At 38.5% G+C, this 27,722-nt stretch overlaps 1 protein-coding gene across 2 annotated transcripts in view; it reads left to right on the plus strand.

Moving 5' to 3' along the window:
* Nucleotides 1–10,963: 10,963 nt before the first annotated feature.
* Nucleotides 10,964–27,722, plus strand: part of ERCC6L2 (ERCC excision repair 6 like 2) — a 151,092-nt gene continuing 134,333 nt past the window's right edge. Inside the window, exons 1-2 of one of the 2 annotated variants that reach the window (XM_040245234.1) lie at nt 10,964–11,405; nt 16,678–17,102. In XM_040245234.1, coding sequence (XP_040101168.1) covers nt 11,324–11,405; nt 16,678–17,102 — 507 coding nt within the window. In that variant the 5' untranslated portion in view covers nt 10,964–11,323. The remainder of the gene's footprint in view (nt 11,406–16,677; nt 17,103–27,722) is intronic. The other variant, XM_040245244.1, reaches the window with a different exon arrangement.

Raw genomic sequence — 27,722 nt, forward strand, 5'->3', positions numbered from 1 at the left:
TAATATTTTTTTCTAGTGAAATGTTTAAATTTCTTCTCATTTTTTGGGTGTATATTCTGCAGCTATTTTCTTTGTGGTTACCATGAGAATTACATTTAACATGCTAATGTTATAAGCATTTAATTTGAATTTAGATGAGCTTAATTTCATAATATACAAAAACTCTGCTCCTCTAAAGCTTTTTCCCCCACCCTTTTCGGTTTCTGATGTCAGAAAATTACATGTGCATACACTGTATGCCCACCAACATGGAAAACTAATAATAATAATTAGTCTAGTAAGTTAGGCTGAAAACAACATTTGGACTTACAAAACAAAGTTACAGTAAGGGGAAAAAGTAGGGATAATTACTTCTTTTATATGACTTATGCTTCTGCCTTCCTCTCCTACTTACTAGGCTGCTCCTGACTTTCGCAGAATTGTTTGGGTAAAGGGAAAAATTAAGAAGCAAGAACTGACATTTTAAGTAGTACTTCCATGAGACTGCATAGACCTTCCTTGGATGTTTCCCATATGGTGATTGTCCGTATTCTGCAGAGTCACTATTTTACCCCTATGTATCCAGTTGTTCCAGGATCCCTTTTGGGGTCACCTTGAAATCTCTACTGGCTTTCTGTCACCTAAGGCCCACATCTTGAAGAAATGTGCATCCTTTTGTCACAATAACTCTGGGAGTAAGGTGCCCCAAATACCTTAACATTTCTTACTTGACTTCAGGGCAATTAGCCAGCCACAGTAGTTTCCCTTCAAATTCTTTTTTTTTTTTTTTTTTTTTTTAAATGGAGGCCACGGTTTGCTTTTATTTTTGGCCTCAGCACGCGGGATCTTAGTTCCCTGACCAGGGATTGAACCCATGTCCCCTGCAGTTGTAGGGCAGAGTCTTAACCACTAGACCACCAGGGAAGTCCCTCCCTTCAGATTCTTAAGGTTCAAGCCAAATAGTCCATCATGTTCCACAAATTCCAAGGGAAGCATATTAAACATTCCATGTGATTCCTCTGAATCTCCTTTTGCTTGTCTTGAGGTATGGAATTTATCTCTGTAATAGTTCTATCAAAAGTATTTTCTTCTCTTTCTCTAACCTCCCATGCCTATGCTCTAATCCCTTCCATCCAATACTTTCATATACTCAATGGAGATGAGAAATTAGGATTATAAAATCTATGTTGATGGTTTCCTGTGGGTATCTTACATGGAAGACTATCTTACATGGAAGACTATCTTACATTAAATGTGAAGTTTGTCATTTTAGGGCCTCAGTTGAAAAAATCTTATAACGTTTTCCCTTTAACGGTGGTTGTTTAGTCATTAAGTCGTGTCTGACTCTTTGCAATCCCATGGACTATAGCCCACCAGGCTTCTCTCTCCATGGGATTTCTCAGGCAAGACTACAGTTTCCAGGAGATATATCCAACACAGGGATTGAACCCAGGTCTCCTGCATTGGCAGGTGGATTCTTGACTGCTGACTCAACAGGGAAGCCCACAGTCTCTTTGGTACAACTATGCCTTTTATCATTTCTGTGGCTAATTTCTTTGTCCTTATGGCTTTTCACATTAAAGTTTGTATTGTCTGATGTTAATATTCTGAGTTATTCTATTTTTCCTTTGTGTGTGTGTGCTTAGTTGTGTCCAACTCTTTGCAACCCCATGGATTGTAGCCCATCAGGGTGCTCTGTCCATGGAATTTTTCAAGCCAAGAATATTGGAGTGGGTTGCCACTTCCTACTCCAGGGGATCTACCCAACCCAGGGATTAACCTGCCTCTCTTGCATCTCCTACATTGGCAGGTGGATTCTTTACTGCTGAGCCACCAGGGAAGACATGTATTATCTGATATTAATATTCTGAGCTTCTTTGATAGTTTTTCCCCTTTACTATTTTCCTATTCTATGACTCAGATGGTGAAGAGTCTGCCTGCAATACAGGAGACCCAGGTTTGATCTGGGTTTGACCCAGGTTTTTATATATTCAAATTACATTATTATCATTACTATGGTTTTACACGGTAAATGGTTGTTTGCTAATTTTGTTAGGCTAAACATTCTTCTTACATTTCAGATGTTTTCTGAGTTCAAAATCCTTAAAAGTTTTTGTAGTGAGAGTCCAATGGGTCTATGCTTTTGTCTGAAAATATTCTTATTTTGCTCTCATTATTGGAGCTTCCCTGGTGGCTCAGATGGTAAAGCATTTGTCTACAATGCCGGAGACCCGGGTTCAATCCCTGGGTCGGGAAGATCACCTGGAGAAGGAAATGGCAATCCATTCCAGCACTACTGCCTGGAAAATCCCATGGACAGAGGAGATTGGTAGGTTGCAGTCCATGGGGTCGCAAAGAGTCGGACACGACTGAGCGACTGCACTTCACTTCATAGTATAGCAGACTATAAAATTCTAGGTTGAAAGTTATTTTCTCTTTGTACTATTCCATTGTCTCCTGGCTTCTTACTCTTCTCCTTACTACAGAGAAGTCTTTTGTTATCAGCTAAATTGTCATTCTTTTCTCTATAGGTAATCTGTCTTTTCTAATGGCTGCTTTCAAGATTCTTTGTTACTGTCTTCTGTAATTTTACATCAGTGTGTCTAACTTTTTGCATATATATTTTTATATTGCACTCAATTCATTGTGCTTCCTGAATCTGAGGATTTTAGTTATCATTTCTTTGAAAATTTTTGTTCTTTAATCTCAGCTTTCAATACTTCTGAAAATCCAATTCTAACCTCCATTTTTCTTAAGCTTTCTTTTATACTTTACCTCTACTTGACATTTTGTCCTCCATTTGGGGTCATTTCTTTAGATCTTACTATTTTCTATTTTGGCTTTTTCTATCATGGCTTTTTTTGGATATGTCCACTCTGCTTTTTAAAATTTTTATTTCAAAATATTTTTGAAGTATATTTGATTTAAAATGTTTCAGGTGTACAGCAAAGTGATTCGGGTCAAATTCTTTCCTATTATAGACTATTCAGTTCAGTTCAGTTCAGTCGCTCAGTCGTGTCCGACTCTTTGCGACCCTATGAATCGCAGCATGCCAGGCCTCCCTGTCCATCACCAACTCCCAGAGTTCACTCAGACTCACGTCCATCGAGTCGGTGATGCCATCCAGCCATCTCATCCTCGGTCGTCCCCTTCTCCTCCTGCCCCCAATCCCTCCCAGCATCACAGTCTTTTCCAATGAGTCAACTCTGAGGTGGCCAAAGTACTGGAGTTTCAGCTTTAGCATCATTCCCTCCAAAGAAATCCCAGGGTTGATCTCCTTCAGAATGGACTGGTTGGATATCCTTGCAGTCCAAAGGACTCTCAAGTCTTCTCCAACACCACAGTTCAAAAGCATCAATCTTTCGGCACTCAGCCTTCTTCACAGTCCAACTCTCACATCCATACATGACTACTGGAAAAACCATAGCCTTGACTAGACGGAGCTTAGTCGGCAAAGTAATGGCTCTGCTTTTGAATATACTGTCTAGCTTGGTTATAACTTTTCTTCCAAGGAGTAAGGGTCTTTTAATTTCATGGCTGCAATCACTATCTGCAGTGATTTTGGAGCCCAAAAAATAAAGTCTGACACTGTTTCCACTGTTTCTCCATCTATTTCCCATGGAGTGATGGGACCGGATGCCATGATCTTTAAGCCAACTTTTTGACTCTCCTCTTTCACTTTCATCAAGAGGCTTTTTAGTTCCTCTTCACTTTCTGCCATAAGGGTGGTGTCATCTGCATATCTGAGGTTATTGATATTTCTCCCGGCAATCTTGATTCCAGCTTGTGTTTCTTCCAGTCCAGCGTTTCTCATGATGTACTCTGCATAGAAGTGAAATAAGCAGAGTGACAATATACAGCCTTGACGTACTCCTTTTCCTATTTGGAACCAGTCTGTTGTTCCATGTCCAGTTCTAACTGTTGCTTCCTGGCCCGCATACAGATTTCTCAAGAGGCAGGTTAGGTGGTCTGGTATTCCCATCTCTTTCAGAATTTTCCACAGTTTATTGTGATCCACACAGTCAAAGGCTTTGGCATAGTCAATAAAGCAGAGATAGATTATTAAAAGATACTAAATATAGTTCCTAGTGCTATATGGTATATTATGGTGTGTTTAATCTGATATGTAACTTATTAATGAGTTTTTAATGTCAATAACTAAAATTTTCACTTCCAAAAGTTCTAGTCCTCTAAAAAAATCTACTTGCTATTTTTTGACACTATCTTTTTTCTTTCTCATGTTTCCAGTTTCATTTTTTAAAATATCAGTAAATTTTTTAATCTATACACACGTATACTTTTTGGCAATACTTCTAATAACCGAAATTACTAAAGGTCTATCTTTGTTGTATGTTTTCCCTACTGAATTTTGCCCATGGAAGTTCATTTCTGTGTTTTTCAGTTTGGGGATTATGAACTGTTTTATAGGACTTTATCTCTGAGAATTTTGAGATTTAAAATGTTTTCTTTGAGAGAGGATATGCTATTTTCCTTCTACCAATCTGGATGTAATGAACCTGGCACTACATTACGCTATTACTGCACCTTGGTGTTTCCTAGATCATGCAGATTATGTGAACTCAAATCATAATCCATTTGGGGGATGATTTTGGGATTTCTTTGGAAAGAATGATGCTAAAGCTGAAACTCCAGTACTTTGGCCACCTCATGCGAAGAGTTGACTCATTGGAGAAGACTCTGATGCTGGGAGGGATTGGGGGCAGGAGGAGAAGGGGACGACAGAGGATGAGATGGCTGGATGGCATCACCGACTCGATGGACGTGAGTCTGAGTGAACTCCGGGAGTTGGTGATGGACAGGGAGGCCTGGCATGCTGTGATTCATGGGGTCGCAAAGAGTTGGACATGACTGAGCGACTGAACTGAACTGAACTGAACTGTGGTTTCAAAATGTCAGGGGACACACACACACACACACACACACACACACACACACACACACACACTTCTCTGGAGTCTGTGCCAAAAAAAAAAATGTCTTCTTCATCCTCCCTGTTTTTTGCTCTCCAGTTTTCTTCTACTCCACCATTTCCTTGAGGATGTTACCTTTCAAGGTTTCAGATTTCAAATGAGAGTTCCAGTTTCATTTAGGGGCCTTGTCTTCTGTTATCACAAGACCATTAAAACTGACTTTTTGGTAACTGAGATGGGTGAATGCCTCCATGACAACAGCAACATAAGTGCCAGCTTAACAAGCTAGTTTTCACCTCCCTCCTTACTTTTGGCCTATAAGTGTTTTACGTATTTTTTGCAAGGTCAGCTATGCATTTTGAATATTTTTATAAAGTTATTTCAACCTGAAGTTCCTCGTGTTTTGTTGCAGATTTGTTAGGCTTACTATGTGACATGTAATAGAAAATATTACATGAAACTACATCACAGTATTTAATTTTTCAAATATAAAAATATCTTCTGTGAAAATTTTTATATACTTATTATACTGTAATAAATATCAGGAAACATATTCTCATCCTGATTTTGTTATTTCTATTTGTGACCTGGAACAAATATTCTAACTATATTTTCTTTAGAGTGCAGGATCATGGAATCCCTAAGATTTCTTCAAGTTCTAATATTTAATGAGTCTATGAAGTAAAAACAGCATTGGTAAGGTTCAAGAGGTTATACTCATCACCTTCCTAACACTAACCCTCCATTCACTATGTATCTTTCATTATACCTGATTTAAAAAGCAAACTGTCCTTCTGTTGACGCAAGTTTTTTCTTTTGTCTTTTAATGATAGTATATTTAAAAAAAGACCTATCACATAAAATTTAACTTTTTCACCCATTTTAAAGTGTACAATTTGTGTTAAGTACAGTCATACAGTTGCATAATACTGACTTGTAAACTTAAAGGTTTAGGTTACTTATTTGGCAAGTTCAAATGCTGTAAAGCAAGGTCCGATGTTGTAAGAACATATTGCATAGAAACCGGGAATATTAGGTCCATGAATCAAGGCAAGTTGGAAGTGATCAAACAGGAGATGGCAAGAGTGAACGTTGACATTTTAGGAATCAGCGAACAAAAAAGGACTGCAATGGGTGAATTTAACTCAGATGACGATTATATCAACTACTGTGGGCAAAAATCCCTTAGCAGAAATGGAGTAGGCATCAAAATCAAAAAAAGAGTCTGAAATGCAGGACTTGGAAGCAGTCTCAAAAACGACAGAATGATCTCTGTTCGTTTCCAAGGCAAACCATTCAATATCACAGTAATCCAAGCCTATGCCCCAACCAGTAATGCTGAAGAAGCTGAAGTTGAACGGTTCTATGAAGACCTACAAGACCTTTTAGAACTAACACCCCAAAAAGATGTCCTTTTCATTATAGGGGACTGGAATGCAAAAGGAGGAAGTCAAGAAAAACCTGGAGTAACAGGCAAATTTGGCCTTGGAGTACCAGGAGAAAAGTTAATAGAATTCTGCCAAGAGAATGCACTGGTCATAGCAAACACCCTCTTCCAACAACACAAGAGAAGACTCTACACATGGATATCACCAGATGGTCAACACCGAAATCAGACTGATTATATTCTTTGCAGCCAAAGATGGAGAAGCTCTATACAGTCAGCAAAAACAAGACCGGGAGCTGACTGTGGCTCAGATCATGAGCTCCTTATTGCCAAATTCAGACTGAAATTGAAGAAAGTAGGGAAAACCACTAAACCATTCGGGTATGACCTAAATCAAATCCTTAACGATTATACAGTGGAAGTGTGAAACAGATTTAAGGGACTAGATCTGATAGATAGAGTGCCTGATGAACTATGGATGGAGGTTCATGACATTGTACAGGAGGCAGTGATCAAGACCATCCCCAAGAAAAGGAAATACAAAAAAGCAAAATGGCTGTCTGAGAAGGCCTTACAAATAGCTGTGAAAAGAAGAGAAGCCAAAAGCAAAGGGGAAAAGGAAAGATATACCCATCTGAATGCAGAGTTCCAAAGAATAGCAAGAAGCGATAAGAAAGCCTTCCTCAGTGATTAGTGCAAAGAAATAGAGGAAAACAATAGAATGGGAAAGACTAGAAATCTCTTCAAGAAAATTAGAGATACCAAGGGAACTTTTCATGCAAAGATGGGTTCAATAAAGGACAGAAATGGTATGGACCTAACAGAAGCAGAAGATATTGAGAAGAGGTGGCAAGAATACACAGAAGAATTGTACAAAAGAGATCTTCATGACCAAGATAATCACGATGGTGTGATCACTCACCTAGAGCCAGACATCCTGGAATGTGAAGTCAAGTGGGCCTTAGGAAGAATCACTATGAGCAAAGATAGTGAAGGTGATGGAATTCTAGTTGAGCTATTTCAAATCCTGAAAGATGATGCTGTGAAAGTGCTACACTCAACATGCCAGCAAATTTGGAAGACTCAGCAGTGGCCACAGGACTGGAACAGGTCAGTTTTCATTCCAATCCCAAGGAAAGGCAATGCCAAAGAATGTTCAAACTACCGCACAATTGCACTCATCTCACATGCTAGTAAAGTAATGCTCAAATTTCTCCAAGCCAGGCTTTAGCAATACGTGACCTGTCTAAACTGAACTGAAAATCAACTAAAACTCTTGAGACTCAATTTCTTGCACTGTCTAATATTTTCATACTGCTATGGTGAATGTGTGCCCACTCAAAATTCAAATATTGAAATTCTAATGCCCAATGTGAGGTCTGGGATATGAGTAGGTCATGAGATGGAGTTCTCATTAATAGGATTCAGTTCAGTTCAGTTCAGTTGTGTCTGACTGTTTGTGACCCCATGAATTGCAGCACGCCAGGCCTCCCTGTCCATCACCAGCTCCCGGAGTTCACCCAAACTCACGTCCATCGAGTTGGTGATGCCATCCAGCCATCTCATCCCCTGTCGTCCCCTTCTCCTCCTGTCCCCAATCCCTTCCAGCATCAGGGTCTTTTCCAATGAGTCAACTCTTCGCATCAGGTGGCCAGTGTATTGGAGTTTCAGCTTTAGCATCAGTCCTTCCAATGAACACCCAGGACTGATCTGCTTTAGGATGGACTGGTGGATCTCCTTGCAGTCCAAGGGACTCTCAAGAGTCTTCTCCAACACCACAGTTCAAAAGCATCAAGTCTTCAGTGCTCAGCTTTCTTCACAGTCCAACTCTTACATCCATACATGACCACTGGAAAAACCATAGCCTTGACTAGATGGACCTTTGTTGGCAAAATAATGCTTTTGAATATGCTATCTAGTCTAGGTTGGTCATAACTTTCCTTCCAAGGAGTGTCTTTGAATTTCATGGCTGCAATCACCATCTGCAGTGATTTTGGAGCCCCCCAAAATAAAGTTTGTCACTGTCTCCACTGTTTCCCTATTTCCCATGAAGTGATGGGACCAGATGCCATGATCTTAGTTTTCTGAATGTTGAGCTTTAAGCCAACTTTTTGACTCTCCTCTTTCACTTTCATCAAGAGGCTTTTTAGTTCCTTTTTACTTTCTGCCATAAGGGTGGTGTCATCTGCATTAATAGGATTGCTGCTGCTACTGCTAAGTCGCGTCAGTCATGTTCGACTCTGTGCGACCCCACAGACGGCAGCCCAACAGGCTCCTCTGTCCCTGGGATTCTCCAGGCAAGAATACTGGAGTGGGTTGCCATTTTTAGTGCTCTTCAAAAAGACATACCACAGAGATCTGTAGTCCATTCCACCACATGAGGACACAGCAAGAAGGGGCCAGCTATGAATAAAAGGGGGCCTTATCCAGAATAGAACCATGCTGACATCTTGATCTTTGGCTTTCCAGCCTCCAGAACTGTGAGAAATAAATGTCTGCTGTTTATAAGCTACCCAGTCTTCAGAATTTTGTCATAGCAACCAAAATGGACTAAAACATATACTTATTTTTTCTTGCGCCTTTTTGCTGATTAACTCACAATCTGGAGGTCACAATTTTGACTCCTGAGTGGGAACATAAAGAAAGACTACTTTTTTGTAAAACATTACAAGGTTTAATCATCTTTCTCAAGGATCTCTTTGATAGTCAAGTAATATTCTTTTGAAATGTCTGTGCTAACATCATCTGTGTTTTTTCTCTTTTTGTAGTTTTTACATGCTTAATTTTGCTAGATACGACTTTGCCAACAGTTTTTACATGTGATGTAGCTATCCAATATAATTTATATTGACTTTAGGAATTCCTGAATGTTTCACAAGTCTTTTAATTTCACTTTGCAGTGTCCCATTATCGTGTTGGATGTTTACAATATTAGCACCTAGACAAAGACATCACTGTAATGGGCTGAGACAAACACTGTTGTTAAATCGGGAAAGGAATGTTTGAGGATGTCTAATTTTGTGAGGCATCTCATTCACTAAAACATATTTTTATGTCCTGATTATTTCTACTCCACCATGCATCATAACAATGGTGGTGAGATTAAATAAGAAATATTCAGAAATTGAGGTTCCCTTTGCTTCTGTTGGTGAGGGACAGGGAGGCCTGGCATACTACAGTCCATGGGGTTGCACAGAGCCGAACATGACTGAGCAACTGAACAACAAAAACAACTGCTTTCGTTAGTCACAAGAGTATTCCATCAACCAGATGATCCCTTTCATTTAAATCAATATTTCTAAAATTTTTGTTAAATCAGTGGACCTCTGGAAAAATATGACATTACATAACTAGTCATTTCAGTGGAGGGCAAAATCAAATGTCTTCTCTAATAGGTGTAAGACAAAAAAATAAGCTAGATTGGAATTTCCAATTGCTATTGATTTTAGGGACAAAATTTACAGAATTTAAGTAAAATAGATATATTTCATCAAGTCCAAGATTTTTTTTTCTACATTTTAAAATTTCTAATATCAAGATGCATGTAATGATAGTAATAAGTTTTGTTCAGCTGTACCTAGAAAATATGCCTTACAATCCGTGCTGTTTAAGTTAGAATCTAGTCTAAAATTCTAATCTAATAATGCATTATCAACTATTGGCCAAAATATTAAACTGAAGCAACTGCTATGCAGAATGCAACTTTCAAGTGGACAAATTCCATTGATAACAACAGTATATTGCAATACTATTCCTTACTAAATTCTTACTATGAGTAGATATTGTTTTAGGTGTTGTATTTATTTTATTTAATTCTTACAATAATCCTTTTTAGGTGGATCACTATTATGAGTCTGTCATGGGTGAGGACTTTGAAGCAGTGAGGATAAATGTCTAATCTCTGAACCATATCTGAGGGCCATGTAACACATAGTTAATGGATGAATTAGATGTTTCTCTTCAATACAAAATTTCTACCTGCTGGTAAACAGCAACAACTGCTATTCTAGATGAAGCATTTTATGAAAACATGCTGATTTTTAGTATCTGTCAAAAATAGATATCTATTTGCAGAGGAAATAGCCACAGTTTTCCTCATTAAGACGCTGGGGTAGGCAGAATAATGATCTCCGAAGATGTTCATATCTTATTAGAACCCATGAATATGTTATTTTATATGGCAAAGGAATCTTACTGATGTGCTTGAGGGTATAGATCTTGACAAGGGAAGAGTATCCTGGATTACTGGAGGACCCAGTTTTATCATATGAGCCCTTAAAACCAAATAATCTTTCCCAGCTGCACTTGGAGATGTGACTTTGTCCTCCTGGAAGATGACATGGCAACCCACTCCAATATTCTTGCCTGGAGAATCCCATGGACAAAGGAGAGCGGGGACGATGGTCTCCTGCTAGGCCGTCACCTTTCTTACCGGTCCTTAAATGACCCTCAGCAGGTCTACGCCCACGGCCACCTTCCAGACTCTCTCTGCAGCCACAACAGCCGCACAAGGCGGGTAAGCGATACCAACGCCCGCGCTACTTGCAACTACCGCGGATCTTTGTGTTGCACGCTTTCTAGAGGAAAGACGGCCGGTAGAATGCTCCGCCCATGTAAACCAAGATTTTGTTATCGTGAGATCCCGAGGACTGCACCGGAGCCAGTTCTCGCGGGATTTTCCGAGTTCGGGTTAGAAGCTACGCTGGGCTGCAAAGGGAGGCCTAACAGTGAGAGGGAGGGTAAAGGGTCAGGTAGCCAGCCAGTTGTCTTCCCCCGCCGGCGGAGCGCCAGGCTAGTAGGTGAGCGCTGCCTTGCCAGCTTCCGTAGCGTCCTCCGGCTCTGCCGCTGTCGCAGAGGCCACCGTCCCTTCTCCCTGGACCCCATCAGGCTCCACCTTTGCTCCCGCCGTGCCGTGACGTCGAGGTCCAGGGGAGGGCGATGTACGGAGGGTGGCGGAAGGTGGAGTTTGCCACCCTCCGCCTGCCCACCTCCTCCTGGCGGTCCTCTGCCGCCCGTGGGGTGTTAAATGCAACCTGGCTGCCAAGCCCTTCCCCCTGGCCAGATGGATCAGTCTACCCCGAAGCCCCGCGCGGAAACCAACAGCAAAGGTATAAGCTCCGAGCTCGCCTCTCTGCCCAGACACCTGTCTTGACTGTGTAGGATTGGACCTGTTCATGCCAGTTCCCTTGGGGTCGGGGTTTTACCCTGTGGCCTCTGTGAGTGACAGATAGAGATAGTGGACCGCATCTAGAGCTGGGACTGGTTCTTTGTGATTCACTGTTGAGAGACTCTGAAGTCAGACTGCCCTTGGATCTAGTGCTGGCTCTGACAGTCATTTGCTGAGCAACTTTGCGTAGTTTGCTCATCTGTGAAATTGAAATCATTGCTGATTGAGTTCTTATGACTATTAATTGAGATGGTGTCATGCAAAGCACTTAACGTGACCCAGTGTCTGGCTCATAGTAAACACTAAGTAAATGTTTGGTATTTTTATTCTCTGTTGTATGCCTCAGTCCTTAGGGAATGGTAGGTTCATTATTAAGTGGTGAATATAGATTGAGATTAGTTCAGTTTATTACACAAAGAGCTTTATATGTGTATTTATATTTATATTTATTGAGTCAGGGTCACCTTTAATAGGTCACTAAGAGTGGTTTAGGGAGAACATGGTTATTTGCCAGAAGTCATCTGGGATGTCCTCTTGCCCCCAAATTAATAGTTTTCATTATTAATAGTGATATAACAAAAACTTACAGATATTGAATGCTTGTTCTGTGCCTAGAAATATGCTGATTGTTTACATGTTTTATTTTGAGGAAGATACTGATCTGATTAAATAGATGAGGAATATAGAACCAAACTTCAGAGACTTCTAAGTAACAAGCCTCAGCTCTGAAGACTAGAAATTGATGACACTATCACTCAGGGACCACAGATACAAATATCTTTAGAAACCTGGCAGGTAAAATAAGTAGATGAAGCTGCTGAGTGGAGATTATAGTAACTGGGATGTTCATATCTCATTTAAAAGGAGGCAGGGCTACTCATACTTCAGCCTCCTGATGTGAAGAACTGAATCATCAGAAAAGACCCTGATGCTGGGAAAGTTGGAGGGCAAGAGGAAAAGGGGATGACAGAGGATGAGATGGTTGGATGGCATCACTACCTTGATGGACATAAGCTTGAGCAAGCTCTGGGAGTTGGTGATGGACAGAGAAGTCTGGCGTGCTACACAGTCCATGGGGTCACAGAGAGTCGGACACAACTGAGCAACTGAACTGAACTGAGGACTGCTCAGTTCCAAGGAATTGTTCATTCATGAGTGTACTGGTACAGCATGGTAGCTACAAGTTCAGATAGCTTGATTCACATGCAGGCTCTGACACTTTCTAGCTGTGTGGCTGTGGTTAACCTTTATCTGTTTCACCATTTATAAAAGGGAACTAATAGTATTTACATGAAGTAGTGAACGTAGTGAAGTAGGGAAGTAGGGTTGTTGTAAGGCTTAAATGAACTACTGTGTATAAATTGCATGTGTGGCACACATAAACCTCAAAATGTTAGCTCTACATAAATATTTGTTATCTGATAAGTATTTGAGTTTCAAACATTGTCCTCAGTGTCCAGAATATAGCAGTGAACACAAATTGTCTCTACTCTGGGGAACTGAAGTAGATAACCAATAACAGATATTTCAAATTTTTTCTGAAAATGGAATCAAGCAGAGTAAAGGAAGAGAGAGTGGCAGGGAGTGCTATGTTAGATTGAGTGATTACAGTCATGTCTGACTCTGTGACCCCATAGATGGCAGCCCACCGGGCTCCCCCATCCCTGGGATTCTGCAGGCAAGAACACTGGAGTGGGTTGCCATTTCCTTCTCCAGTGCGTGAAAGTGAAAAGTGAAAGTGAAGTCACTCAGTCTTTGTGACCCCATGGACTGCAGCCTACCAGGCTCCTCCGTCCATGGGATTTTCCAGGCAAGAGTACTGAAGTGGGGTGGCATCGCCTTCTCCGAGATACCTCTGAGGAGATGCCATTTGAGCAGAACCCTGAATGAAGTGAGAGGATCAGTCACATTGGGATTTAGGGAGAGGGTTGGTGGACAGAACAGAAATCTCAGGGACCGAAGATGGGAGTATGCTTGTCATGGTTAAAGAACAGCTAGAAGGCAAGTTTGGGATGAAATCAGGAGAAAGGAAGGAAATGAAGTTAAAGCGGACACAGGGGCCAGATTGTAAGGAGCCTTACCCCCCATTCAGTCCAAAAGGAAATCGTCCTAATTTAAACTATTTGTTCTGGACTTTGACTGCTGAGAGATACTGCCCTAGATCAAACTTAACTGAATCTCCTTAGTTCTACAAGTTACCCAAACTCAGAAACCAAATTTTAATAGATTTCTATAGATTGTTGTGTGAAGCCCATGAGGTTTTTGCACCTGCTATATGTACCCCCGACTGACATTCTTTGCTTAGATTTCTTTCCTTTTTAAACTGTTTCTTTAGTCCCTCTTTCTTACAGCACTCTTAAAGCAACAATTTCACATGTGTGAACTTTTTAGTATTTGTCTCTCTCACTAGATATCAAGGTTCTATGAGGTTCGGAATGTGTTTTTGTTAATATATTCAGCACGTTTATTGATTGCCTACTGTGTGCTGGCCCTGGGGATAAAATTTTGAACAATACAGATATTTTTTTGGAAAAGATACTATTCTCTAGTGAAAGATTTTTAAAAAGTAAACATGATAATTAAACATTGTGATATGTGCTATACAGGCAGTAAAATACTCAGGTACAGAATAGTGGGGTACTTTAAATAAGATGATCAGAAACAAAATCTATGAGGCGATGACATAACAATAAGTGAGAGAAGACCTGTCTAGTATGCTTTAGTCAAGGGGAATATTGATAGATTTTAAGCTGGAGAGGTAAGTAGGGGAAAATGATACAGGGTCACATAGACCATAGTAAGGAGCTTGGAGTTTATTCTTTCTGTAGTGGGTAATTATTAAAAGATTTTAAATTAAAGATTTACTAATAAATATTTTTAAGTAGTTTATATTGCAGCTATGTGGAAAATGGATTGTAGTGGGGAGATAATGTCAGTGGAGAGAATGGGTAAAGAATGGAGTCTATAGCAGTAATTTAGGAGAAAGCCAGACGTTGACACATTACAGTCAGAACCAAATTCAGCCCGACACTTTTTTTTTGTAGATAAAGTTTTATTGGAGCACAGCCATATCCATTTGATTATGTGTCTGTAGCTACTTTTGTGTTACAAAGGCAAACGACAGTAAAACCTGCAAAATCTAAAATAATAAACAGCTAAAATCTTGACTCTACAGAAGAAGTTTGCCAATAGTTATTTTGAAGAGTTGGTGGCATGGAGGAAAGTGATGGCTTTTTTTTTTTTTTTTTTTGAAGTAGAACCACCAGGACATTCTGATGGATTGAATGTAGGGAGTAATATCGGAAGAGGAATACGGACTGACTAAAGGTTTTCATGCAAAGAGTTGACTCATTGGAAAAGACTGTGATGCTGGGAGGGATTGGGGGCAGGAGGAGAAGGGGACAACAGAGGATGAGATGGCTGGATGGCATCACCGACTCGATGGACGTGAGTCTGAGTGAACTCCGGGAGTTGGTGATGGACAGGGAGGGCCTGGCGTGCTGCGATTCATGGGGTCGCAAAGAGTCAGACACGACTGAGCGACTGAACTGAACTGAAAGGTTTTCTACCTTGAAAAGTTGGCTAGACAGTGATTCCTTTTAATGAAATTGGGAAAGACTAGTTTCAAGCAAGGTTTAATGACTATCATTTTTGACATTTTTCTTCTTCATTTTTATACGCATAGTGTGGTACAGTATCTGGTGAATAGCTGGTATTAAATCATATACATTGATAATAAGTTAATGAATTAAAGCTCTAAAAAATTACAAGGCATATGCTGGATAGGCAGACAAATCATATGAAACAAGTAATGTGTTAAGACTTATCTTAAGGCTTAACATAGGTTTTAAGGTTCAGATAGTACTGTTATGAAAATAGGGCCCATTGACTTATCTCTGTATAGTGAATCAGAGTGTTATTTTCACATTAGAACATTTTTAGAAGATTGTAATAATTCTCAAACAGTTTGAAAGCAAAATTAGAGTGGGAGAACAGATTTTTTTTTTTTTTTTTGCTGTGCTTCTGATTGTTATATAAAAACAACTTTATCAAAGTTAGAATAATGATTTTACTTTTGAGGAATAACATGGGGAATAGCATAATGAGCTATTCTTACTGGAGAATATAGACATACTAGTTATAATCATGAATATTATAAAAGCCTAATTCAGAATCATTAGAAAGACCCTGGGAAACTACCAATGATCATATGATCTCTGTGAGAAATGTGTGGAAAAAATAATTCCTAATATTCTTACAATTGTAGCCATACAATTCCTCTGGAATTCTTGTTACATGAAATCCCATTAGGAAAATTATTTTTACTTAATTTCCTCTATTTGGTACCTTTTAATTGTACCAATATTATACTCTGTAGAGGCTTCCCTCCCCACTCCATAGTACTGTATTTTCTGAATACAAAATAAAATAGCTGTTCAGTTAAGCACAGAATGAATTCATACATAGAGAGAAGTCAGACGTTTCAAAGGATAATGAAATGATAGCAGAAAGAGATCTTAGAATTCATCTCGTTTTTAAGAACCTCAGCTTTTAAAAACTTTGAATGGAAAAAGCTGTGATAAAGCTGGTACATGTCACTCTGCTGTTGAACTGGAGATTCCCTTTATTAGTTGTATACAACTTCAAGGAACGGTTTAGAAACGGCAGGATTGACAGTGAGAAGAAATAGCTTTGTTCAGAAAAAGGACATGGAATAACTAAAAAAGCAAACAGAAGAATCACAAAAATATAGCTGTTCAGAGGATTTTAGCTTACCTATTACCAAGTCCTATTCACAGGTATTCTGCCATATTATGAATGTTACACATAATGTTCATGAGTCGTCATGAATATTTAACTAAGTGGTTCTTAATCCTGGCTGTGCTTCAGAATCACCTTTTGAATTCAGCAGTAATAACCAGCCACAATAATAAAACCAAATGCCCATGACCCATATCAACCTAATCAGAATAAATAGATTAAGCATGCATGGGGAGATTATGACACATAGTCAGGGTGAGAAAAACTGGAAATAGATTATATCCCCTTTATTATGATAATATACTTTAGGAAAATACCTATGATTTGTCTTGTTTCAGATTTTGGGAAGGGTATTTATGTGAGGAATATTTTTTTTCTCATAGAAGTGGATAAATGAGATGTTACTTTAAAAGTTAGATTTGGAAAGTTTATTTTCTCCTTTATTGTTATAGATATATGGCATCCAGGAGAAAGATGTCTTGCCCCTTCTCCAGATGATGAAAAACTTTGTGAAGCAAGCATAAAATCTATCACAGTGGATGAAAATGGGAAGTCATTTGCAGTCATCTTATATTCAGATTTTCAAGAAAGGAGAGTACCTCTTAAAAGACTTCAAGAAGTAAAGTCTGTTAAAGATTGCTCCAGGAATTTTATATTTGATGATGAAGATTTGGAAAAACCTTATTTCCCAGACCGAAAATTTCCATCGTCAGCTGTTCCTTTTCAATTATCTGAAAATGGAGACTCTATTCCTTATACTATCAATAGGTATTTAAGAGACTACCAAAGGGAGGGAGCCCAGTTTCTCTATGGACACTTCATCCAAAGAAGAGGGTGTATTCTTGGTGATGACATGGGACTTGGAAAAACTGTACAGGTATTTACTTACTTTATAATTAAAATTTAATAAAGTCATACATATATGTCATGTGTATTACATACATGAATGGATACCGTCTGCAAATTTCTGTTTGTCTCCCAGACCTTATTATAATTATTTTGTGTGTGTGTTTGTCTCATACAGTACTTAGGGATGGTGTTTAGTCAATTTTTTAACCTCAGTACTTACTTAGTACTATGAAATACGTTATTTAAAGTAATGTTTTAGTATAATTTGACTTGTTTTTACCTTTGATAATGTTAATACTAAGATAGTATTTATATTTAGATTAATTTAACTTTCTTAATGATACCTTATGGAAGGAAAGTATTCTGACATTTGTTAAGCTACACAGCATGGTTCAATTTTCTGCAGGCCTTTTGTACATATTGTTTGGAGTTGATCATAGCAGAGGTTTCTTAGTCTAGGATCTCTGGGCCACTAGGAATTCAGTTGGTGGACTTTAGAGAGGCCTCCTGTTTCTCTAAAATATGTACCAGAATTAGCACATGTATATACTTTTCTTCAGATAGGCTTATGTTAGGTATATATTGTTGTATAACGAATTATTAAAGATATAGCAGCTTGAAACAATACACATTTATCATGTTACAGTTCTGTGGATCAGGAATCTGGGTACCATTTAGCTGGGTCTTCTGGCTGAGTTTCTGTTAAGGCTACAGTTATTTCAAAGTTAGACTAGGGAGGATTCAATTCCTATCTCGTGTGGTTGTTGCAGGGCTCAGTTCCTTGTGTGTTGTTAGACTGAGGCCACTGTTTCTGCATGAGCTATTAGCAAAGCCCTCTCTTGGTTGCTTGCCAACTGGGCCATAGTGGGCATGAAATATAGTCATGGATACCAAGAGGTGGGAATTTTGGGGAGCCTTGTCAGAAGCTGTATACCACAAAGGTTAGTAATTCAGAAGGATTAGAGTTCTGAATCTAGACTTTATACTAAACAATCACTCTGAATTTTCAGAAGTGTTTGTCTAGTGTGTGATTAAGTCTTTTTGTGTTTCCTTCTTTACAACTGAATTTAAGCTATTTTTTCTTCATGACAGTTCCATTGTTAGTAGAGTTCAGAGGTAAGTGAAAAATTAAATTCACTTTTACTTTCAAATTAACAGTTGAGAATAGCCAAATAATGGCTATGTTTAAAGTTCTGGTGTAAAAAGTTAGGGTAAAATTAAGTCCCTCAGTAATCATAGTGTATTACTTTTAGCCATGCTCTGTTTTCCTTTAATCTCAGGCAATGCACATAGTTTGAGACTTGCACATAGAAGGTGTTAAGTAATTGCTTGTGGAATAAATGAATTTACTTTCTCAGGAGAATAGGTTCAAAGAATAAAGAAAAGAGCCTTTGGGAAACTACCAGCTGTGACCGATATGCCGATGACTACTAGAGGAAAATAAATAATAAAGCCCTCTGTGACTGTCTTTACATATACTTTTACTGTTTTTCCCATGCTAGAATGTTCTTTCCAACATGATTTTGACTAGTCAGTGCCTGGTCATCTTCAATATCAGAAACATGAGGTGCTACATCTGCTATGCGAAGATGGTATTATGCCTTTGAGCAGCAGAGGAAAGATAACATTTTCAAACTGCAAAAATTGTCTTTGAATCTTTGATTTTATATTCATTGATATTATAAAAAATGTCATTACTATACATTTTCGAAATATAGGTATAGGAAACCTCAACCCTGAGACAAATGGTGGGATTGCTGATAATTACAGCTTTCTTTGGTTATTATCAATATCGTTTTTTGCATAATATGATCTTTAGTTAATTCAAAAGCTATACAACAATTTAAAACTTCTTTAGATCATAAGTCATGTTGTTCCCTCAAGAACATAGTAATGAAGAAAATAATCATATTTTCTTTATTTTCATTCATCGAGAAAATGCCGTAGTACCCAACGTGAAAGGTTAATTAACCTCCAGAGCCACAAAGCTTTTAAAGCAGAAACAAAAATGTCCTAGCATTTTGAAGGTAAATTGCTTTTCTCGTTTTGGCATGTATTAATAGTCCAGATTTTAGGAATAGAACTTCGTAAGGCTAAATGGGCTAGGTTCCCTTTCAAAATAACACACTGTTGTTTCTGTTGTTGTTTAAACCAAGCAAAAATTATCATACTTTGTGAAGTATGATTCCAAAATACTCTCTTACCTTTTTATCTCCCAGGAAGATGAAAAATAAGGAATGTAGGTTTTAAAAAATTATATAAGAAATAGACAATTTTTGCTATGCTTTCTGTTGGTCTGAGAGAATGTTTGTTGCCTTATTGCCCCATGTCTGATTTATGCTGTGTATCATGAGTGTGTGTGAGAAAAAATAGACTATAAAAACGTTTGCCTGACAGTTCCAGAGGAATGTCTGTAAAAACAAAGCTTTTCCAGAGTGATGTATCATTTCTGAAATGCAGTTTTTGCCCTTTTTCTATTCTGTAGGTGGCTGATTAAATAGTTTTTTGTTCTTTTCATCTTTAACCATAACTTTAGAACTACTGTATTCCACATTAAAGTAGATTGTCTTTTTCTTCAGATTAGTTTTGTGAATTAGCATTGTAAATATGTTGTTCACCTTCTGTTAATTAAGGTTTTGTTAGACCTCTTCTGTTCTAGTATGAGTGATAGAGAGGGCTGCTGCTGCTGCTGTTGCTAAGTCGCTTCAGTCGTGTCCGACTTTGCAACCCCATAGATGGCAGCCCACCAGGCTCCCCCGTCCCTGGGATTTTCCAGGCAAGAACACTGCAGTGGGTTGCCATTTCCTTCTCCAGTGCATGAAAGTGAAAAGTGAAAGTGCTACATCTACACAAAATTATGTATTCCCTTTGCCCTCTTGGAGTTGTGACCAGATGAGTTTCCCAGTTTCCTATTCTCAGTCCCAAATGACTGGTTTCCCAGTTTCCCTTTCTTCTCTTGCGCTTGTCAACAAAGATGAGGGTCAAAGTGATTAGTGCTGTTTACAGACCAACCTAGATAGCATATTCAAAAGCAGAGACATTACTTTGCCAATAAAGGTCCGTCTAGTCAAGGCTATGGTTTTTCCAGTAGTCATGTATGGATGTGAGAGTTGGACTGTGAAGAAGGCTGAGCACCGAAGAATTGATGCTTTTGAACTGTGGTGTTGGAGAAGACTCTTGAGAGTCCCTTGGACTGCAAGGAGATCCAACCAGTCCGTTCTAAAGGAGATCAGTCCTGGAGTTCTTTGGAAGGAATGATGCTAAAGCTGAAACTCTAGTACTTTGGCCACCTCATGTGAAGAGTTGACTCATTGGAAAAGACTTTGATGTTGGGAGGGATTGGGGGCAGGAGGAGAAGGGGACGACCGAGGATGAGATGGCTGGATGGCATCACCGACTCGATGGATGTGAGTCTGAGTGAACTCCGGGAGTCAGTGATGGACAGGGAGGCCTGGTGTGCTGCAGTCGGACATGACTGAGCGACTGAACTGAACTGAACACTCCTGGTACATAAACTCCACCTGTGCTGTTCTTTCCATTCTCCCTATGTCTGTCTGCTTTTTGGATATTGATACACTACTGCTACATTACCTTAAAATAATGAGTTAAAAAGTTTGTCAGTGATTTCATGTTAACTCCTCTAGTTAGTGTGTATTCTCAAATAAATTCAAATTTATTTTCATTTCAAGTCACTTTTTGGGGGTAGGTAACTAATCTGTTAGGAAGGAGTGTGGATTATTTAAAAGGGATGCAAAGATTTTTGTTTAAAATTTTTAATGTATTTAGTGAATTAAGTATGGGAATTCCCTGTGGTTAGATTTCCATGCTTTCACTGCCAAGGGCCTGGGTTCAGTCTCTGGTCAGGGAACTAAGATCCCATAAGTAGCATGGCATGGCCAATAAATAAATTAAAGGGATGTAAAGATTTTTCTTTAAGATCACTGATGTATTTAGTGAATTAAGCTAATCCATAATTAGAGCTTGCCTTGGGAACCCCATGAACAGTATGAAAAGGCACAGTGATAGGATACTGAAAGAGGAACTCCCCAGGTCAGTAGGTGCCCAATATGCTACTGGAGATCAGTGGAGAAATAACTCCAGAAAGAATGAAGGGATGGAGCCAAGGCAAAAACAATACCCAGCTGTGGATGTGACTGGGGATAGAAGCAAGGTCCGATGATGTAAAGAGCAATATTGCATAGGAACCTGGAATGTCAGGTCCATGAATCAAGGCAAATTGGAAGTGGTCAAACAAGAGATGGCAAGGGTAAACATCGACATTCTAGGAATCAGTGAACTAAAATGGACTGGAATGGGTGAATTTAACTCAGATGACCATTATATCTACTACTGCAGGCAGGAATCCATTAGAAGAAATGGAGTAGCCATCATGGTCAACAAAAGAGTCTGAAATGCAGTACTTGGATGCAGTCTCCAAAACGACAGAATGATCTCTGTTCATTTCCAAGGCAAACCATTCAGTATCACGGTAATCCAAGCTTATGCCCCAACCAGTAATGCTGAAGAAGCTGAAGTTGAACGGTTCTATGAAGACCTACAAGACCTTTTAGAACTAACACCCCAAAAAGATGTCCTTTTCATTATAGGGGACTGGAAAGCAAAAGGAGGAAGTCAAGAAACACCCGGAGCAACAGGCAAGTTTAGCCTTGGAGTACGGAATGAAGCAGGGCAAAGGCTAATAGTGTTTTGCCAAGAGAACGCACTAGTCATAACAAACACTCTCTTCCAACAACACAAGAGAAGACTCTACACATGGACATACCCAGATGGTCAACACCAAAATCAGATTGATTGTATTCTTTGCAGGCAAAGATAGAGAAGCTCTATACAGTCAGCAAAAACAAGACCAGGAGCTGACTGTGTCTCAGATCATGAACTCCTTTTGCCAAATTCAGACTGAAATTGAAGAAAGTAGGGAAAACCACTAGACCATTCAGGTATGACCTAAATCAAATCATTTATGATTATATAGAGGAAGTGAGAAATAGATTTAAGGGACTAGATCTGATAGAGTGCCTGATGAAGTATGAATGGAGATTCATGACATTGTACAGGAGACAGGGATCAAGACCATCCCCGTGGAAAAGAAATGCAAAAAAGCAAAGTGGCTGTCTGAGGAGGCCTTACAAATAGCTGTGAAAAGAAGAGAAGCAAAAAGCAAAGGAGAAAAAGAAAAATATAAGCATCTGAATGCAGAGTTCCAAAGATTAGCAAGGAGAAATAAGAAAGCCTTCCTCAGCAATCAATGCAAAGAAATAGAGGAAAACAACAGAATGGCAAAGACTAGAGATCTCTTCAAGAAAATCAGAGATACCAAGGGAACATTTCATGCAAAGATGGGCTTGATAAAGGACAGAAATGGTATGGACCTAACAGAAGCAGAAGATATTAAGAAGAGGTGGCAAGAATACACAGAAGAACTGTACAAAAAAGAGCTTCATGACCCAGATAATCATGATGGTGTGATAACTCCCCTAGAGCCAGACATCCTGGAATGTGAAGTCAAGTGGGCCTTAGAAAGCATCACTATGAACAAAGCTAGTGGAGGTGATGGAATTCCAGTAGAGCTATTTCAAATGCTGAAAGATGATGCTGTGAAAGTGCTGCACTCAATATGCCAGCAAATTTGGAAAACTCAGCAGTGGCCACAGGACTAGAACAGGTCAATTTCCATTCCAATCCCAAAGAAAGGCAATGCCAAAGAATGCTCAAACTACCGCACAATTGCATTCATCTCACATGCTAGTAAAGTAATGCTCAAAATTCTCCAAGCCAGGCTTCAGCAGTACGTGAACCGTGAACTTCCAGATGTTCAAGCTGGTTTTAAAAAAGGCAGAGGAACCAGAGATCAAAGTGCCAACATCCGCTGGATCATGGAAAAAGCAAGAGAGTTCCAGGAAAACATCTATTTCTGCTTTATTGACTATGCCAAAGGCTTTGACTGTGTGGATCACAATAAACTGTGGAAAATTCTGAAGGAGATGGAATACCAGACCACCTGACCTGCCTCTTGAGAAACCTGGATGCAGGTCAGGAAGCAAAAGTTAGTACTGAATATGGAACAACAGACTGGTTCCTAATAGGAAAAAGAGTATGTCAAGGCTGTATATTGTCACCCTGCTTATTTAACTTATATGCCGAGTACATCATGAGAAACGCTGGACTGAAGAAGCACAAGCTGGAATCAAGATTTCCAGCAGAAATATCAATAACCTCGGATATGCAAATGACACCACCCTTATGGCAGAAAGTGAAGAGTAACTAAAAAGCCTCTTGATGAAAGTGAAAGAGGAGAGTGAAAAAGTTGGCTTAAAGCTCAACATTCAGAAAACTAAGATCATGGCATCTGGTCCCATTAGTTCATGGCTAACAGAATGGAAAACCGTGGAAACAGTGACAGACTTTATTTTGGGGGCTCCAAAATCACAGCAGATGTTGATTGCAGCCATGAAATTAAAAGACGCTTACTTCTTGGAAGGAAAGTTATGACCAACCTAGATAGTATATTGAAAAGCAGAGATACTACTTTGCCAACAAAGCTTCCTCTAGTCAAGGCTATGGTTTTTCCAGTAGTCATGGATGGATGTGAGAATTGGGACTGTGAAGAAAGCTGAGTGCCGAAGAATTGATGCTTTTGAGCTGTGGTGTTGGAGAAGACTCTTGAGAGTCCCTTGGACTGCAAGGAGATCCAACCAATCTCATCCTAAAAGAGATCAGTCCTGGGTATTCATTGGAAGGACTGATGCTGAAGCTGAAACTCCAATATTCTGGCCAACCTCATGTGAAGAGTTGACTCATTGGAAAAGACCTTGATGCTGGGAGGAATTGGGGGCAGGAGGAGAAGTGGACAACAGAGGATAAGATGGCTGGATGGCATCACCAACTCGATGGACCTGAGTTTGAGTGAACTCTGGGAGTTGTTGATGCACAGGGAGGCCTGGCATGCTGCACTCATTAGGGATTCATGGGGTTGCAAAGAGTCGGACACGACTGAGTGACTGAACTGAACTGATATAAAAATAAATTTGTTTTTGTATGTTCTGTATGTTGCTAAATTCTTCACTTATTGTTTCTAGTAGTTATCTTGTAGATGTTTTAGGATTTTTTGCATAAACAATTATGGCATCCACAAGTAGAGTTTTAGTTCTTCTCCTTTTATGCCTTTTCTTTCTCCTTTGCCTTATTTCACTATCTAAATATGATCTCAGTACATTTTGGACAGCAGTGGTGGGAGTGACGGAGCTTTTGGGATTGCTCAGCGGTAAAGAATCTGCCTGCAGTGCAGGAGATGCAGCAGACATGGGTTCAGCCCCTGGGTCAGGAAGATCTCCTGCAGGAGGGCATGGCAACCCACTCCAGTATTCTTACCTGAAGAATCCCATGGACAGAGGACCCTGGCGGGTTACAGTCCGTAGGGTTGCAAGGAGTGCAACCCAACTGAAGTGACTGAGCGTGCGCACACATACACACACACACCACACAACACAGTGGGAGTAACATCTTTATCTCATTCCTACTTTTAGGGGGGAAGCATTTAATATTTTAGCAGTAAGTATATTAGCTATAGGATTTTCTTAGTATCTTTTATCAGATTTAGGATATTTCCTTCTAGTCCTTATTTCTGAGATTTTTAAAAACAATGTATAGTGAATATTTTTTTTATATCTGTTGAGACAACCATATTTTCCCCCATTTATTAAGTTAATAAATTATTATATGGACTAATATGATTTATGTTAGTTGGTTTTTAAATGTTAAACCAATTTCCTATTCCTGTGATAAACCCAGTCTGATCATGAGATTTTTTCTTCTTTTATATTGCTGGATTTAGTTGCTTAATATTTGAATAATTTTTGCATTTATGTTCATTATGGATATTGAACTATAATTTTCTTTTCTTGCAATGTGTTGTTTGTCTGGTTTTGGTATCTGGGTTGCACAAGATTCAAGACAAAGTAGAAAGTGTTTCCTCTCTCTTTTCTAAAAACATTGTGTATTTAAGTTATTTTATACTTAAATATTTTATGAAATTTACTAGTGAAATCTTAGACCTGGAGTTTTCTTTAAGATTTTTTTTGATACTGAATTCAATTACTTTAAAACATTTAATTAATTTATTTATTTATGTCTGCTCTCAGTCTTCATTGCTTTCCCAGGCTTTCCCCAGTTGCAGAGAGTGGGGCTATTTTCTAGTTTCAGTTCATAGCCTTCTTGTTGCAGTGGCCTCTCTTGTTGAGGACGGGCTCTAGGGTGTATAGGCTTCAGGATTTGCAGCAGGTGGGCTCAGGAGTGGTGGATCACAGGCTAAGTAGTTGTGATGCACCGGGTTAGTTGCCCCATAGCATGTGGGATCTTCCCAGACTAGGGATCGAACCAACATCCCCTGCATTGCAAGATGGATTCTTAACCACTGAACCACCAGGGAAGCCCTGAGTTCAGTTACTTTAATAGATATGTGACCATTCAGATTTTCTGTTTCTTGCCATGTCAGTTTTGGTAAATTGTATTTTTCAAAGAATTTATCCATTTTATCTATGTCATCAAATTGATTGGCATAAAATACTTCTCCATATTCCTTTTTTATTTTATTTTAGTATTTGTGGGATATAAGTGTTACCTCTCTGCATCTTAATGCGGACCTTTTATATTCTATTTTATTCGTACTTAGCATAACTTGAGGCATGTTGATTTTGTTGATCTTTTCAAAGAGTCAACTTTCAACTTTGTTAATTTTCTCTGTTGTTTGGTACTTCATTGATTTCTGCAATTATTTTGCAGTCATTTCTGCAGTTGAATGTACTATTGCATATAAATACCAATTAGCAGATCAAGATAAGTGATAATATTCAGATTTTCTATGTTTTTAATATTAATGGTTGAATGCGTGTATGCTCAGTCATTTCAGTTGTATCTGACTCTTCATGAATCTATGGACTATAGCCTGCCAGGCTCCTCTGTCCATGGGATTATTCAGGCAAAAATACTGGAGTGGGTTGCCATGCCCTCCTCCAGGAGATCTTCCCAGCCCAGGGATGAAACCTGAACCCATGTTTCCTGTGGCTCCTGCATTGCAGATGGATTCTTTACCACTGAGCCGCCAGAGAAGCCCTAATGGGTGAGGGTGGGCAGTTAAAAATCCCCTGCTGTGATTGTGGGTTTGTTTCTTTTCCCATTTAATTCTGTCAATTTTGTCTTTATGTATTTTGAAGCTCTGTTATTAGGTCATAATCTTTATGATCACTTTGTCTTCCTGACCTGCTTATCATTATTAAATGTTTTTATATTTCTGGTAATACTTTTTGAAAACTACTTTATCTGATATTTTGATAACTACTTCAGTATCCTTATGCTTAATGTTTGAATGGTTTGTCTTTTCCTAAACCTTTATTTCAAGCTATCTGTGTCTTTATATTTAAAATATGTCTCATAGATAAATCTTTTATCTATTCTGGCAATCTCTGATATTTAATTGGACCATTTAGTTCATTTACATTTGGTATAATTTCTGTTATGTTTCGATTTGGCATATTGTTTTGTTATTTGTTTTCTGTTTGAACAGACTGCTTTCTCTTTTAATTTTCTCCTTTCCTGCCTTATTTTGGGTTGACAGGGTATTTTAAAAAATTCCATTTTAATTCTTCTATTGATTGTTAACTGTACTTCTTTGCATCATTTTTTGATGTTTACGCTAGTAATAAAGATACACAGTCCTGATGTTTCATAATGTGTTTAAAGCTAATAATGTATCACTTCATGTAAAATGTAAGTATCTTGTAATGAAATAAGTTGTCCTGTTTTTATTTATTTTTATTTTATGGAAACTTAAGAGGAAAGCTAAGTGTAATATCTAAGATACTACTTAATACCTATGTAACATCTAAATTTTGAAGGTTAAACCAGGATTACTCAGAATCAACCCAAGATGGTTTTGTGTATACTTCTTTTTTACATTTCTGTGTTCCATTACTAATATTTTAAGAGTTTTGCTCCTATGTGAGTGTGAGAAATTGGCCTGTAAATTTATGAAACAGTATTTTTGCTAGAATTTCTTATCAAGATTATGTTGTACTCAAAAAATGAGAACATTTTTCCCTTTCTCTAAAATATGGATGAGTTTGTTTAAGACTGGCATTATATCTCTCTGAAGCATTGGTAGACTTTATCCCTGGTTATTTGATCCTTAGTTTTCTTTGTGGAAGGTTTGTAATTGTGTATTTAGATTTCTTTAATGGTTATTTGAGTATAGAGAATTTGTTTCTTGTTTCATTGTTGCTAAGTTCTGGTTTTCCATTTCACCTAAAATTTCACAGGTATTAGCATAACATTGTTTATTGTGTACTATACATATTTTTTTGTGTGTTTGCCTGTTCTCTTAGTTTCTCTTTTTCCTTTTATCAACTTTCTAGGGAGTTATCACTTTAAAAAATCTTTTCATAGTATGATCATTTGGCTTTGTTAATCCTTTTTATTTTATGCTTTTTCATGTTTTGTAATTCTATTTTTGTGTATTTAAGTTTTCTTAAAATTTAAATAAAGTTTTAATTAAAATAAATTGTTATTTTTATAAATTTTTCAGATCTATGGTTAGGTATTTTATTAACAGCTCCTCTTATGTCCTAATGTGTGT

The sequence above is a fragment of the Oryx dammah genome, unplaced genomic scaffold (assembly GCF_014754425.2).
Source record: "Oryx dammah isolate SB20612 unplaced genomic scaffold, SCBI_Odam_1.1 HiC_scaffold_1, whole genome shotgun sequence".
In the NCBI taxonomy this organism is placed as follows: domain Eukaryota; kingdom Metazoa; phylum Chordata; class Mammalia; order Artiodactyla; family Bovidae; genus Oryx; species Oryx dammah.